The sequence below is a fragment of the Manduca sexta genome, chromosome 26 (assembly GCF_014839805.1).
Source record: "Manduca sexta isolate Smith_Timp_Sample1 chromosome 26, JHU_Msex_v1.0, whole genome shotgun sequence".
In the NCBI taxonomy this organism is placed as follows: Eukaryota; Metazoa; Arthropoda; class Insecta; order Lepidoptera; family Sphingidae; genus Manduca; species Manduca sexta.
In genome coordinates, this window is record NC_051140.1 from 16177307 (window position 1) to 16192595 (window position 15289).

At 33.1% G+C, this 15289-nt stretch overlaps 1 protein-coding gene across 1 annotated transcript; it reads right to left on the reverse strand.

Annotated features, from left to right (window-relative positions):
- Positions 1-10343: 10343 nt before the first annotated feature.
- LOC119190803 lies at positions 10344-15274 on the reverse strand. The gene is made up of 2 exons (XM_037443736.1): positions 13454-15274; positions 10344-12998 (listed from the first exon to the last, which is right to left on the reverse strand). The coding sequence occupies exon 2, from the start codon at positions 12814-12816 to the stop codon at positions 10363-10365; it is 2454 nt and encodes an 817-aa protein (XP_037299633.1). The 5' UTR covers positions 12817-12998; positions 13454-15274; the 3' UTR covers positions 10344-10362.
- Positions 15275-15289: the final 15 nt, after the last annotated feature.

Here is a 15289-nt window from a genome sequence, read left to right on the forward strand (position 1 = left end):
TTCAGAAGACTAAATTTATTATAACTAAAGTTAATTAATGAAAATAAAACTTGCATAAGTTATAGATACGCTTGTCTTGGGATCTGATACCTTTTTTATTTATCTATTAAGGTTATTTAGGTCTATGGTTTATTACATTAAGGAATGCTGTTTCACCAGCTGCTTTTCAGAGAAGGCTATAGTAAATTATTTCGAATGTTTTACATTTTGTTATACGAGCTCAGAAAAATGACAAACTGCACTTAGAGGTAGGTGGAATTATCTTTCGCCAATTGGCACTATTATGCCACGCTCTTCAAAACCAGATACAAACAAACTGAACCCCGAACATGACGTATTTTCGTGGGCCACCATGATGAGGTAAGCACCTTGTGTCTTGTGGTCGCTTTTCTGGGAGATATGGATATACTAATTATTAACACCGAGGGAGGTGACCTATGTATCAAATAGCGAACCTCACCCCCCTCCGACACCCCATTTAAGAAGCGCAAGTAAAAATTACTACTTATGTAACTGAATATAAATAATATTCTTTAAGTGAATTCATTTGAAAATGAAACGAACTATTTATATAAGATCTTATGTTACTGAATTAATCCTTTTTATAATATGCTGACGATAAGAAGTTTATTTAAATCTGTGGCATCAAGTAATTGTCACCACGTCACCACATACATATCCTCAGAACAAGAACCTCAGAACAAGAACAAGCATAGAAGGAATCTAAATTACCCTCATATACTTATCCTATTTTTTCAAATAGGCCAAAACCGTTGAAAAGAACGAGACAAATATTATGTTGATAAGGTCGGCTTGCGTACACTTTAAAATAATCAAATGGTTACCTCTCAGAACAATGACAAGCATAGAAGTAACACTATGACATTTGAGTGTACTCTGTCTTAGACAGCAAGAAATTTTATTGTGTTGCGATCCCTTCTGACATCTTATCGATATCGAGAGATGCTGTGTCTATCGGCTATGGTAAATTCAAAGACCTGCTAAAATAAACACTTTTCGGTCAGTCAACTACAAACAGTTGCAAATTGCTATTTTAGATAAAGGCTAAAAAAATATATCAAAACCCTGATTTGGTATTCATGTACCAAAAAAGTCTGGGTATATAAAAGCAGTCGGTAAAAAGATGTTCAATTACAATAAACTATAGAACTACCGGCGTTCTTCGAGCTAAATTTGTTGGGCTTCGAGTCGCCCTTGCAGAGTAAGTGTTAAAAGTAAACCAAGTTTTCCGTTGAATAGGAACTTATATTTTCAATAGAGTGAACACATTAGACAACCGTATTAGACTAGCACACATTGCTTAGTAACAGTACATTGTTATTTCATTCCAAATACAATAATTCAAAAGATACATACTGTTACACGGCCAGTTTACATAACATTATTAAAAAGGCTTTGTATTTGGCTATGCAAACCTCAACACGCCCCCTCAAATACAAAGTCTTTTTTAATAATGTTATGTAAACTGGCTGTGTAACAGTATGTATCTTTTGAATTATTGTATTTGGAATGAAATAACAATGTACTGTTACTAAGCAATGTGTGCTAGTCTAATACGGTTGTCTAATGTGTTCACTCTATTGAAAATATAAGTTCCTATACAACGGAAAACTTGGTTTACTTATAACACTTACTCTGCAAGGGCGACTCGAAGCCCAACAATGGTTATGGGCCCAGTTCACCCAGAAAACCAGTAACTAGGGAGTGAAAATTTTGTCTGACATTTCTAGTGTCATACGAATTATTCAAGTAAAATAAAAATGAATAATGTCTCGGCAATCCGTATCGAGCCCTTAAACAAGAACAATTATGAGAGTTGGAGAATTCAGGCTGAAGCTATTTTGATAAAGAGTGACGGATGGAAATTCGTAAGCGGTAAGCTAACAAAGCCCACTGGTGAGGCTGACTTATTAAAATGGGAGGCCGAAGATGCAAGAGCGAAGGCAGACATCATTCTTGCGATAAGCACATCAGAATTGCGAAATATTCGAGGTTGCAATACTTCTAGAGAAGTATGGTTACGACTAGAGTCGGTTTATGCGTCGCGCGGTCCTGCCAAAAAGGCGACACTACTAAAAAGACTCTTAACTCATAAGATGAGTGATTCGGGAGATATCCGAGAAGAAATAGGCAAATTTTTCGATGCAGTAGATAAACTAGATGGTATGGATGTCAAAATCCATGACGATTTGTTGGCTATTATTTTATTATATAGTTTACCAGCAAGTTTCGATAATTTTCGTTGTGCGATTGAGACTAGAGATGAGCTACCAAAGCCCGAGATACTCAAAGTCAAGATTCTGGAGGAATATGAATGTAGAAGTACAAATCATCAGATACAGGACAGCGTTATGTATACTCAAAGGAATAAAAGAAGTGTAAAGTCTGTTAAGCCGACCACAAGTGGCAGATCGAATGAAAGGAGTAACATAACAAATACGTCTATAAAATATAAAACAAAGGAAAATGAAAGGAGAGTATTGTGCTGTTATCGTTGTAATCGTCCAGGGCATATAGCTTCGGAATGTCAATCAAAACCACAACATTTTAGTTATAATGTAGATGAGGAACTAACATCTTTAAATGTTTCAGATTTAGATGAATGTAATGTTGTTGATTCTCAAAAGCAGCGATGGGTATTGGACTCTGGATGCACGTCCCATTTATGCAATGATGTACACAAATTTGGTGGTAACTTACTAGAAAGCAGAGGTAAATTGAAGCTAGCTACTAACATGAGCGCAGAAGTCCGAGGTAAGGGCGTAATTAGACTATCGGCAATAAGTGACAATTCCGTAGGCACAATCGAGTTTAAGGATGTGTCCTTAAACTCGATTTATGATTAGAACACTCTATGTTCCGGATTTAAGAACCAATTTGGGTTCTGTAGCCAAAATTACTGATAATGGTTACGATGTCAAATTCACTCGCGACTTAGCGTGGGTAATTGATAAAAATGGTCAAGTTAAGTTGACGGCATACCGTCAGGGTAACTTATATTGTCTTGAAGAATTTGAAGCTGCTAATGCCATAATTGAGCGCAATGTAAATCTACAATCTTGGCATAAACGTTTGGGACATCTGAATGGAAAGGATGTTGTCAAACTATTTGGAAAATTAGGTGAAAATGTGAATGTAAACGACATTAGCATGATACGTGACTGCGGGATTTGTGCTAAAGGTAAAATGTCTGCATTACCATTTGGTGAATCTAATGGTCCATGCAATGAAAAATTGCGAATCGTTTACTCTGACATTGTAGGCCCAATGAGATGTGAATCAAAGACGGGTGGTAAATACTTTATAACTTTTATCGACGATAGTACCCGCTGGTGCGAGATATATATTCTAAAATCTAAAAATAAAGCTCTAGATGCATTCAAACTGTACAAGAGTTATGTTGAAAATTTAACAGGATCGAAGATTAAATATTTTCAATCCGATAACGGCGGTGAATACTGTAACGCCGAATTTGAAGAGTTTCTGCAATCAGAAGGGATCATGAGGAGATTAACTGTAGCTCGGACACCACAGCAAAATGGAGTTGCTGAAAGGTTGAACCGAACGCTGTTCGAGATGGCTAGATGCATGCTTCTCGATTGCAAGTTACCTATGAGCTTTTGGGCTGAAGCCGTAGATACAGCATGTTACATAAGGAACCGTTGCCCCACTAGGAGTTTAGGTGGCGAAATCCCTTATGAAAAATGGTTCGACAAACCAGTCAAAATTCATTATCTACGTAAGTTTGGTGCAAAAGTATATGTACTTGATAAGAATCCAAGTAAGGATAAGTTCGCTTCTCGCGGAATATTAGGAATGTTTGTAGGGTATTCTAAGACATCAAAAGGATTTAGGGTGTGGATACCGGAACAGAGAAAGTTCATGATTTCTAGAAATATAAAATTCTATGAGACTGAAGAAATTGAAAATATAAGTTCCTATTCAACGGAAAACCTGGTTTACTTTTAACACTTACTCTGCAAGGGCGACTCGAAGCCCAACAAAATTTTGTCCAATTTTCATTTGCTATTACAGCAGTTTCCATGCCTTCCGAAACGTCATTTACTAAACACAAAAATGGTTTAGCATTTAGAATATTAAATTAAGAAAATGTTAGAAATTTCGGAAGGAATGGAAACCGCTGTAAGTAACAAACAAGAAATCGGCCGGAATTTCGTCTAGGAGAAAGCCAGTACGCCTTCTGTTCTTTTCTGACTTTCTTAGGCATTAAAAGATACCCAAGAGGTGGGATTTGACAGAAGCTACTAAAATGGGACAGTAAAATTAAAACACAGCGGTATCATTCATGTCACATATGTTTGATAACTTATTTCAATGTTAATAAAACTTTGTCGAAATGCTTAGAGCAAACACGGTGCTGTTTTTTCCAATACCAATTGGGACGAGCTATGGCAACGATCTATTTTTGCCTCATAGCATCATCTGTGGGAAATCTGCAATGAAACACACTATGAAAATCAGATAGTTTCCTCGACCCCAGCCTTCGCGCAAGGTTTCCAAGTGGCTTTTACCACTACACCACCGTATATTGAAAGTAAAAGGCAATTTATGCAAAATAGTAAACTACAATATACTAACATCTATGTTATCGACAGAATATGCAGCACAACACTATTGAACACGACTACGTAAATTGGTAAAAATGAAAAATACTTAATAATGACTGGATCGAATGGCCAACAGCACATTATAATATGACTACCGCATAATAAAGTATAATTAATAACAATTTTTGCACTTATGTACAGGGTTCGAGCAAATATATTAGGTTTTTTGTTTACTCACCGATGGAAGCTGATGATTTCAGTTTCATTTTCTTTACGAGAAGAATGAGATTTACACCCCACAATAACGCAGGCCATTGCTTGTTCCTAGGGCTATATTTTACTTAAACAGCACTGTGTATTTATTAAAATTAACAACAAAAATATTACACATGTAGCCACTTTTGAAAAGCACGCGCTGAAGTATAACGTAACTAAATTGTGTGAGCGCGTTTGTGACATTATTTTGAGATTGGCAAGATGGAACATTTGACATTTTATTTGCTTTTTAATTCGGCATCATAAAGATGACCAAAGGTAACCATTTGATTATTTTAAAGTGTACGCAAGCCGACCTTAGCAACATAATATTTGTCTCGTTCTTTTCAACGGTTTTGGCCTATTTGAAAAAATAGGATAAGTAAATGAGGGTAATTTAGATTCCTTCTATGCTTGTTCTTGTTCTGAGATACATATTATAATTCTCTTTGGTCACCACAATTGACACATAATAAGTGTTACGTATGTAACGATTTAGGATCAAAATTAATTAAAAGTTCTAAAGTTTGGGCGATTACAAAATTACCTGCGATTTATTATATGCACAGAAATGGCCAGGTGACTAAATATATTTTACATTTGCTATTAGCAAAGCAGTATAAGCATGTTATTGATTACTTAAGAAGGCTTATCTATTATAATGGTTTATAATAACGCGAATGGTCCTCGAGCAAACGAAACGAAACAAATTTACTTTGTTGACAACATATGTTCAAAGAACACGAAATGTACAGGTGTTCAAAATTGTTCAGCACTTAAAAATTCAGGATTTGCACCACCTCCATATTATTTAAAATCAACATCAACAGATACTTTAGATTGGGATGAGAAAGAAATAAGTAAAAATGTAACGCGTTATTATAAAACCAAACAAAGGAAAATGAAGATTAACAAGCATAAGCGAGATAGATTAAAAAACAAAAAAATTAAAGAAGATACTGCTGAATCAAATGATTTACATGCAGATAAAAATATAAATTTCCCTAAAAATGTTAAAAATATAAATTTCCCTAAAAATGTTTATGTATATAAAAGAAAACATCTTGTTCAGGAAATTACTATTCCAAGACGAATTAAAACTTCTGTAGCTAATTTAATATATCGTTCACGAAAAAAGAACCTTGCAAATGTTACACCTGGCAAAAAACATCCGAATACATGTAAATGTTTAGATAATAAAAGTAAGAAGAAAAAGGTTGAGTTTGCAAAAATGTTAGAAACAGACGACAAACATTTAAATAAGAATCATAGACCTCCTGACGCACTTTGCAAGTGTAAAATATCTAAAAGGAATGTAAAAACATCAAAGCTTAACAAATGTATGTGCAAAGGTGATACGATGAATGATACAGAGGAAAAAAATAATGAATTTGCGAAAATTCTAAGCCCAAAAACAGATGACAAACATAAAGATAAGGATCATAGACCTCCTAATACACTTTGCAAGTGTAAAGTGTTTAAAAAGAATGTGACACCATCAAAGTTTTTAAAATGTGTATGCAAAGGTGACGTGATGAATGATTTAGAGCAAAAACCTTTTGAATTTGAGAAAGTACCGAGCCCAGAGACAGAAGACAAATATATTGTTGTGGATCATAAACACCCTGGTAAACGTTGCAAATGTAAAATAGGCAGAAAGAATTTAAAAGCATCAAAGCCCATTAAATGTGTATGCAAAAGTGATACGATTGATGATTCAAACCAAAAAGAAAAAAAACAAAAGAACAAACATAGACGTTGGAAAGAAAAAGAAAAAATTACTTCTTTTTATGATGAAATCATGAAGAAAGTTCAATTTGAGGACGTAGTTCCAATGGAATATAAAGATGAAGCTGAGCTGCTCGCTACATATGAGGATAATATAAAAAATGAATCCTTGTTAGACCACAGATGCACTGGAGGCACATGCGCTAAAGCGGCTAAACGGAAAAATTATGATTTTGTTTGTAAATGTATTGAAAGGAAAAAGAAACCACAAGCTACTGAATGTATCAATGCTGTATGCAATGTAACATCTACGAGTACTGTAGCCAAAATACGAAGAAAAATTTTACTATTGTGTAATAAATATTCTCACAAACTAAAAGAACGGAAGATTATACCTTATGAAGAAACAAATATTGATAAACAGATATGTGACGTGGGCCTATGTCGAACTGCTTTTGATAATAAAAAGGAAAACTTTACTTGTAAATGTGTTAAAAAGGCAAAAGAATGCACAGACGCAAGTTGCTATCCTGAATCAAAGTGGAAATCATATTTAAAAACTTGTTACAATTTATTGAAACACCACAAAAGCGTATTAAATGATACAATTTCCCATAAACGCGACGCTCTTGATCAAACTGGTGAACCCTTTTTTGAATTAAAAGTAGATTCCATTGGCATGTGGGCATTGAATCCTAAAGAAGTCAAGACTAAAGTTGAAGAATTGGGAAAATCTCAAAAACAAATTAAATGCATTTGCCCTTCTCATAAGAGAGAACATATTAATTTTCTACAGAAAGCTGCCTGCTCAGGAGGTATTTGCGAAGGAAAATATAAAAATAAAAAAACAAATTTCAAATGTATATGCGTAGATAATCAGAGTCGTATATGTAATGATTCTACTTGTGAACCAGGTAAAAAATATATACCATGGTCTATGAACAATAATGATCCATTATTGGAAGTAGCATTTAGTGCTAAGGATATGAGTATTTTAAATACTGAGGAACTTCGTGAAAAAATAGACGACCTAAAAACTAAAATGCAAGGTGCTTGTTCTTCTGGTATTTGCAAACAAGCAGCCAAAGATAATTCAAAATACATCTGTAGATGCTCTCGAAAAAAAATAATACCCGATATCGGAGAATGTGGAGACGGTATCTGTAAAAACCGTTCAAAATGGGCCAAGCGCGTAATATCAAAAATGTCATGTATACGTACTCACATGAGTGATATGATTGTAAAAGATCGACTAAAAAATAGGCGTAGTGCGTGCGAAGAACATTGCACTGGTGATCCGGCTACATGTTCTTGCTGTAAATGTATAAAAAATAAACATAGATATTTTGGACATACTAAAAAGTTGAGTCAGAATATGAGAACGAAAAATATTCATAAAAGAAAAGGTTTCTCTATTCCTTCTATTGTACCCAACAATGAAGAAAATGACAATACTTTTTCAAAATACAAGCATTTATTATCAAGTTCATATTCAGCTTTGCTTAAAAGAGCCGAAAGTCATCGACATAAATTTAAGCGTAATGGTTTAAACATACCTATAAATATTAAAGAAACCAAGAAAATTGGCAACAATCAAGTAAAAACTATAGATGGTGGCTGCGTATGTTGCTTAGGTGACAAACGCACAAAGGTATGTGAATGTTGCGTGCCTTCTAAAGTGTTGGAAAATAAACATTATTTGGGTCAATCTATATCGGCGATAAAAAATATGTTCCCAAAGCACAAAGAAATAGGTAAAGACCATACACAAAAAAGAGCCGTACAAACAAAACATAAATCTGTAGATGAACATAAAAAAGTTCATGATAAAATATGTACGTGTTATCATACTTGTAAATGCGGAATTGACAAAGAGAAAGACAAGTTAAAAAAGAAAAAAATATCTAAAAAACAGGATTCGTTAAGTCGAAGCGATAGAATTAAAAAGATGAAGAGTAAAAGAAGAAAAGAAACTCAAAAAAGTAAAAGTCGCACACATGATACCATACAAAGGAGAAAAGAATATTTAAAAGAGCAAGAACAATTTCGAAAAGAACTTAAAAAGAAAGAGAAAGCCGAAAAAAAAAATAAAGAGAAATTGTTAAAGATTGAGAGAGCTGAACTGGAAGCTATTAGTAAAGGGAGAGAAGCGGAAGATACCAGCTGTTTCGTAGATTTTTGTTTAGGAATTTTGAAATTAATAGTTTTTATAGTCAAAGGAGTAATTACCATATTGTTTAAAGTCATTTTAGATCCTAAAGAAAGTTATACATACGTCCGTTTAAAATTGTTAGACCCAGTTGGAACTTTTGAAAGAATTATGAAGTACATTACAGATGCGTGGCGAATAAAGAAATTACAAATGCTAAAATCAATAAGTGGTTCAGATAAAATGACAATCCTTACTGATACATTGCAAGACACTGCCATTTTCCAAGCCTTTGCGGAGAAAGGTAAAACGCCAAAGGAAAAACGAATGATTGCACAAAAGAACAAACAAAGAAAAATAAGAATGGAGCAGAGAAATACTCAAGCGTTTCGCAGTTGTAAACATAATTTGTTGCATACTCTTCGCAAAACACCCTGTCTATGGGTATATCATATTTGCCCTTTCTTCTATCCTCAATGTTTAGGAATTTTAGCATTGATGAAACAATTGACCGAAATACTGCTGTTTATGTTAGCTTTTATAGTTTGGACGCCTTGTATAGCTTGTTGTGAGACATGTCGGGCATTCTGTTGCTGCGTTTTGTGCACAAATTAATTTGTAAGTCTCATTGTGTTAATTAAAATGCCCAATAAGTATAATTATCCTTTTTATTTATATACATATCTACAGTATTATAAAGCTGAAGAGTTTGTTTCTTTGAACGCGCTAATCTAAGGAACTACTGATTAATTACTAGTTAATAGAAAAATCTTTTAATGTTTTATATGTTAATTTATAAAACAAAGTCCCCCACCGCATTTGTCTGCCGATAAAATAAAAAACACAACGGATTTGGATGAAATTTGGTGAGGAGATAGTTTAAGACCCTGAGTAGGATATGGGTTACTTTCTATCCCGGGTAAATATATAGCGGGACTTTTATGTCGAAAAAGCTATTGCACTCGGGTGGAGCCACGAGCAAAAGCTAGTTATTATATAAATTACTATAAAGAATGTAATGGATTTAAATAGATAACGCAGGAATATTATTTATATAAATGTTAAAACAAATTTGTACTAATAATGTTGTATATTATGACTTCTTAAGACTAGTACCTAATTGAATTTGACACATTATTTAAAAACAAATCTCTGTATGTATACTACTTAAAGCCTTGCACCTTGCGTCATCTCGATGTTTAAGTAACGTTATGTTATAATTAGTTAATATGCCTCGTAATTCCATTGGCTACAATGTCTATTGAAGCGGAACTTAACAGCTTCTGTATACTTACTTGCTTGGCGGTAGAATACATAATGTCACCTACCCCGGTACACTCCTTGCATACGAGAGACTTACAACCTATTGTAATTTATAACTTACGTACGATAAAGCGCCTGCTTGCTTTGATTATACCCGCATATATTTAGGGAATACTATCAACATTAAATATGTATGTTACAACTCACAAGTTGCGTATTTTATTGCTAATAATTATTTTCGTATTTCTTGGGGATACATGCTCTACTAAACCCTCGATTGGTAGGCCTAGAGACAAGGTAGAGTCAAGAAACATAAAAATGCCTTTAGGGTCAAGAGGTGAAGCTAATGAAAAACTGTATGATTCTCAGTATTTTATTTTAACAAAAATAACAGAGACAAAATCTACAACATTCAAATACCATTAAACATGGACACCAAACGAAAGGTGCTAATATAAATATAAAAATTTGGAACATTTGCTTACAGCGCCGGATAAAATATAGAAAATATGGATAGAGCCATGGACATACAGTGTAAATTATAAAACAGGGCTTATGGGGTAATGTCATTATATACACTTCTTTAGCTTTAAAATCGGGAAATTTACTTCTTATTTGTTTTAATGATAACTCTTTCTTTAAGTCTCTTAATATATCTGATAAAACGTCTTTAAAGTTTTTATACCAATGCATCAAACGGGATTTTAGACTTATCTTACATGCTTTGTCTATGCATACGATTTTCCTCTTGTTTGCATAGGGGCGTGAATTGCTTGTATTGTATTTTGTACAGTATGAGCTATGATCTTGTTGTTGGTCATGCTTGAGGTCACAATTCCTAGTACAAACCTTTTTGCGTTTGACTAATGAACTTAGAACTGTCGATATAAGTTTGCGGTAGTTGTAGTTATATTCAACACATTTTTTCATCATGGGAGATCCCAATAAACCACCTTTTGAACCTTCTGACGGTTTATTAGTGTTCTTTGCACACGTACCGTTGTTCTTTTCATTATGTTTAGAACATTTGAACATTTTTACATTATCGTAATTTAAAATTCTTAAATACTTTCCATCCTTTTTAACTTCGAAATCAATTCTTTCAGGCGATACCAAAATAAGTTTATTAGGTTTGGTGCTAGAGACTCTATTACATGGACAACTTTTTATTTTTCTAGGAACTTTCTGAGGTTGTGTACAATTATTGCCACTATTTCTTGTTAACTGCAAATTATCCGCGGCACTATATGATGTTTTATCTATAGATAGTTCTGGAATATAATTTTGAAAATTTGTCCGAACGCGATCTGTTCCACTTTTAAAAATATGTATATTGCATTTTTTTTTCTTAAGGTTATCATCATTAATTTGTATTTTTGCATTCCGTTTTCGTGCATAGGGCTTAATAATTTTTACACCTTTTTTAACATCATTAGCTTTGCCGTCAGCGTCTAGTATTTTTAAACAAACTCCACCTTTTTTCTGATTAACTTGAATCTGTTTTAATATGGATTCATGTTGTATATTACTGGTTTTTAAGTCTTTGTGTTTAGAATCATTACTATCTTTTATATTTAATCCCATGGCTTTTGATATAATTGTCTTTTTTTTATAACATGGTTCACAAGTACATCGTTTAATTCGTTCTGATAACTTTTTTAGCTTTTTACATACACATAATTTTGATCTGAGAGAAAATATTTGGTCTTTATTACTGTTTTCCTTCGTGATATAATCATGTGGAAATTTTATTATTTTAAATTCATTACAAATCGGCGGTTTTACAGTAGTACTATGTGTAGACTGCTGGCTTGTGCAAGTCTTTTTTTTGTTTACTTGTGACGGTGTAAAATTATTTTCGGTGACACAGAAATGTGTATCACAATTGTTTATATTAGTAGTTATGTTATCGCTACGCCGTTTTTCAACCGGCCTTTCATCAAATCCATTAATACGATGATCCACAGATCTAATCTGGTTTAAACGAACGGCATTAAGATGAACTTTCATTTTTTTCCATAATGTTAATTTTTTTCCAGTTACACAGAAATTACTCGAAAGCAGTGCGGTATGTAATTCATTATTTCCGTTTAAAAATGTATTCGTGCATAGAATATTTTTCGATCTTGGGCAATGTTTTTGGGTGGTTACATTTTTTCTTTTACTTTTCTTTTCCATAAAGCGGTCAATATTATTTTCCAAAAATCTTTTTCTTATCTCCATGCTATCGTACTTATATTTTAATGTATGGTATTTATTACTACATGATGTTAAGGTAGTATCTGAAGATTTAGAAATTTCCCCAGTTTCAAATAAAGGTTCATCTTGTGTTAAAGTAGATTTTTCTTTCAATTGATCACTTCTTGTAGTATGTTTTGCCGTTGCCCGTCGCTTTATCATATTAGTGAATGCGGTATCACCAACCATGTAGTATACATTCATTGGAGATTGGGAATTCAATTCCTGTTTTTTACAATTGATTATCGTTTTTGACTTTAAATTACAATCACTCGCAGTGTTTCTAGCGCCACATTCTTTCTTATAATTCGGTTTATAGGTTTCCAATGAAAAAGTGACTTTCATTTTTGGCCTCTTTTGATGTGTTTTTGAATAAATATTAGATTTGATTGTTACTTTCGTAGGAATATTATCTATGCGCTGTGTTAATTTATAACAAAGATTTTTCAAATCTTTAAGTTTTCGAGGTTTTTTATTGACATTTTTTTTCTTTGTGTATAAAGTACTTGATGATTTTGAAACTACACAGAGGTTTCTCGATGGCAAATTATCCTTATCATATTCCACTGAATATTTTTTATGTCTTTTAGGCATTATGGGTCTACTTCTATAATATCAAAATTATATTCTTGCAACGGATCACATACATTTTTCTCTTTGTATATTAAATATTTACTTGTAATTTGTCATATAAATATCTCTGCTAAAATTTGCGTCATATAATAGATGTTGTGTTTCTAGAAAATTGTTGCATAACCTAGATTCTTATAAAATATCTGAAACAGATTACATAGATTATTTAATAGCACGATACTTATACAAAGTAATATATTATTATGCAAGGGGTACAGCCAAAGTAGTTCATTTTACTAACAGTTCGGATAAACCGGCTGAATCAAGCCTATACAACGAAAAACCGACCTAAATAGATAATTTTGCTCCTGCGTTTCTCACGGTCTGTGAGTTGTCGCTTCATCTAAGGCTCTGCGACATGCTCATTCCTATACCAAGTCTGTTCTTTGCTGTCGGTGATCATTTACTCCCCGCCATTGAATGACTATTTAATAGTCGTTTTTCTTACTGATTTCTTAAGTTTACGCAAATATTCGAAAGCCAATTGCAAATAAAATATAAAAAACTTCGATAAAATAGGAAAACTAATTTTATATCGATGTCGATTATCTGCGATGTAATTTTTTTTTTAATTATTATTGTAAACCAATCTAAATACCTGGAGTAAAAAAGGCGGGAAACCACATAGCTTACCAATAGGTAAACTTTCCGTATTATTATAAAGTCTCGAATTAAACTACTAGTAACAAGAACTTTTAGTGTAAATATAGCTACTCGTGACGCAATGTCAGAGACAATCATAGAGAATGTCAGGAATTCATAAACAAATATCATAAAATTATTCAAAAAGAATAAATACTATATTATATAGAAGCATCTTATTATAAGTCTGTTCGGGGCGGAAGCGCAGCGTTGGACGCCCACCTACAAGGTATATATCTGATAAAGGGCACAGAATCTTGCTGGATGCAGGCCGAAGCTTACAAGTTGGTCTTTAATCTTCAGGGAAAGTCTATGTTAGCCGTAGGCTCCCAAGAGTTGATAATGAGGATGACGGTACAGTGTGTAAAGCTCGTTCGGCTGGGGTGGATCTAAAAACTGAGGCGATTTAAAGAATCTTATTTGAGACTGAAAGAACCAAACATCGATAGTACCGACTATATTCATTATTCGCCTTTACAAATTACTTAGTGAAAAATTTGCATACTAATAGAGGTACCAAAGATCTACATACAATACTCATTGACATTTTAAACATTTAATACACTTCCATTAACAAACACTGTATGTAATATTTTTATTCGAAGAAAATAAAAATGCATTCAATTCTGCCGAGATTACCTAAGTATCTATGAAACTTATAGGAAGTGTTGTATTTAAATTAACATCATCCGTTGTAGCTTCGACGACGTAATGTTTTGTTGGGTTATTATTTCTTGTTTCTTTATATTCTATAATCGTATAATCATAGCTAAGTACGGTAGCGTCTTCAATTAATTTAACAGTAGAAATAGTTTCGTTTAAATCTATAAATGTTACGTCAGATTTATTATATGTGCTGTTCTCAGCATCTTGGATAAATTGCGCCATGTCAAAAACTATATAATTTTCATTTCCATGTGCAATTACTTGTAAATTCAAATCTTTCTTCTCAGCCTCATTTGTAATGAAAGTAGTATAATCTTCATTTATATTTATCGTATATTCGCGATGTTCTATCATTTTATTTTTGACCAAATAATCACTGTAATCAACTTCTTTATTTTTTCTAATAACTGTCCAAGGCAGTTGTATACCGATCAATTCAAGAACATGTTCTATCCAATCTGTGTAATTAACTATGAAAAACACACCAAGGACCATAACTATGATAAAAGTGCAACCACAACTTGAAGGAGTTGTTCTGGGAGACCATCCTGCGTGGTTAAATGATGTGCAAATTTTTTTGGAACAACATTTTGCTATACACATTGGTATTAGAGCAAACAGGTGAACAATAGTAGTTACGTAGCTAATAACAGCTTGTATAATAAGTCTGATTACATCTTCTGCGGCGTAAAGAACTGTTATCGAAAGCCGCGTAAGAGTTTCGGCAGCACATATGATAGGAATGTATATGGCGTAGCACATACTACTTTTTATCTTTTAACTGACAAATATTTGGACGCATGAAATCGAGGCTGCTCTCAATCCTGGTAGGATTTTTTGTATCTTTCCACTTTTTCAATTTTTTTAATAATTCTTTAAAAATATTTGTTTACATGTCGTATTTGACAGATTCACATCTTTGGATTGACATAACTTATTTTTCTTTTATTGAATGCAAAGGAAATAGTTACGACCTTTTGAGAAAATGGAGCACGAATTGCGTGAAGAATGGCAGCACACTAGGCTTTTTCCATATATATTATAATTCTCTTTGCTAGGCCTAATAATTTATCTTTAACTTTTACGCCAATTATTTTCTTCTTCATAAACTTTGATTGCTTAAAAA

What these genes read in the sequence shown, in the direction of transcription:
- LOC119190803 (XM_037443736.1), bottom strand. Translation starts at nt 12,816, where the DNA reads ATGCCTAAAAGACATAAAAAATATTCAGTGGAATATGATAAGGATAAT.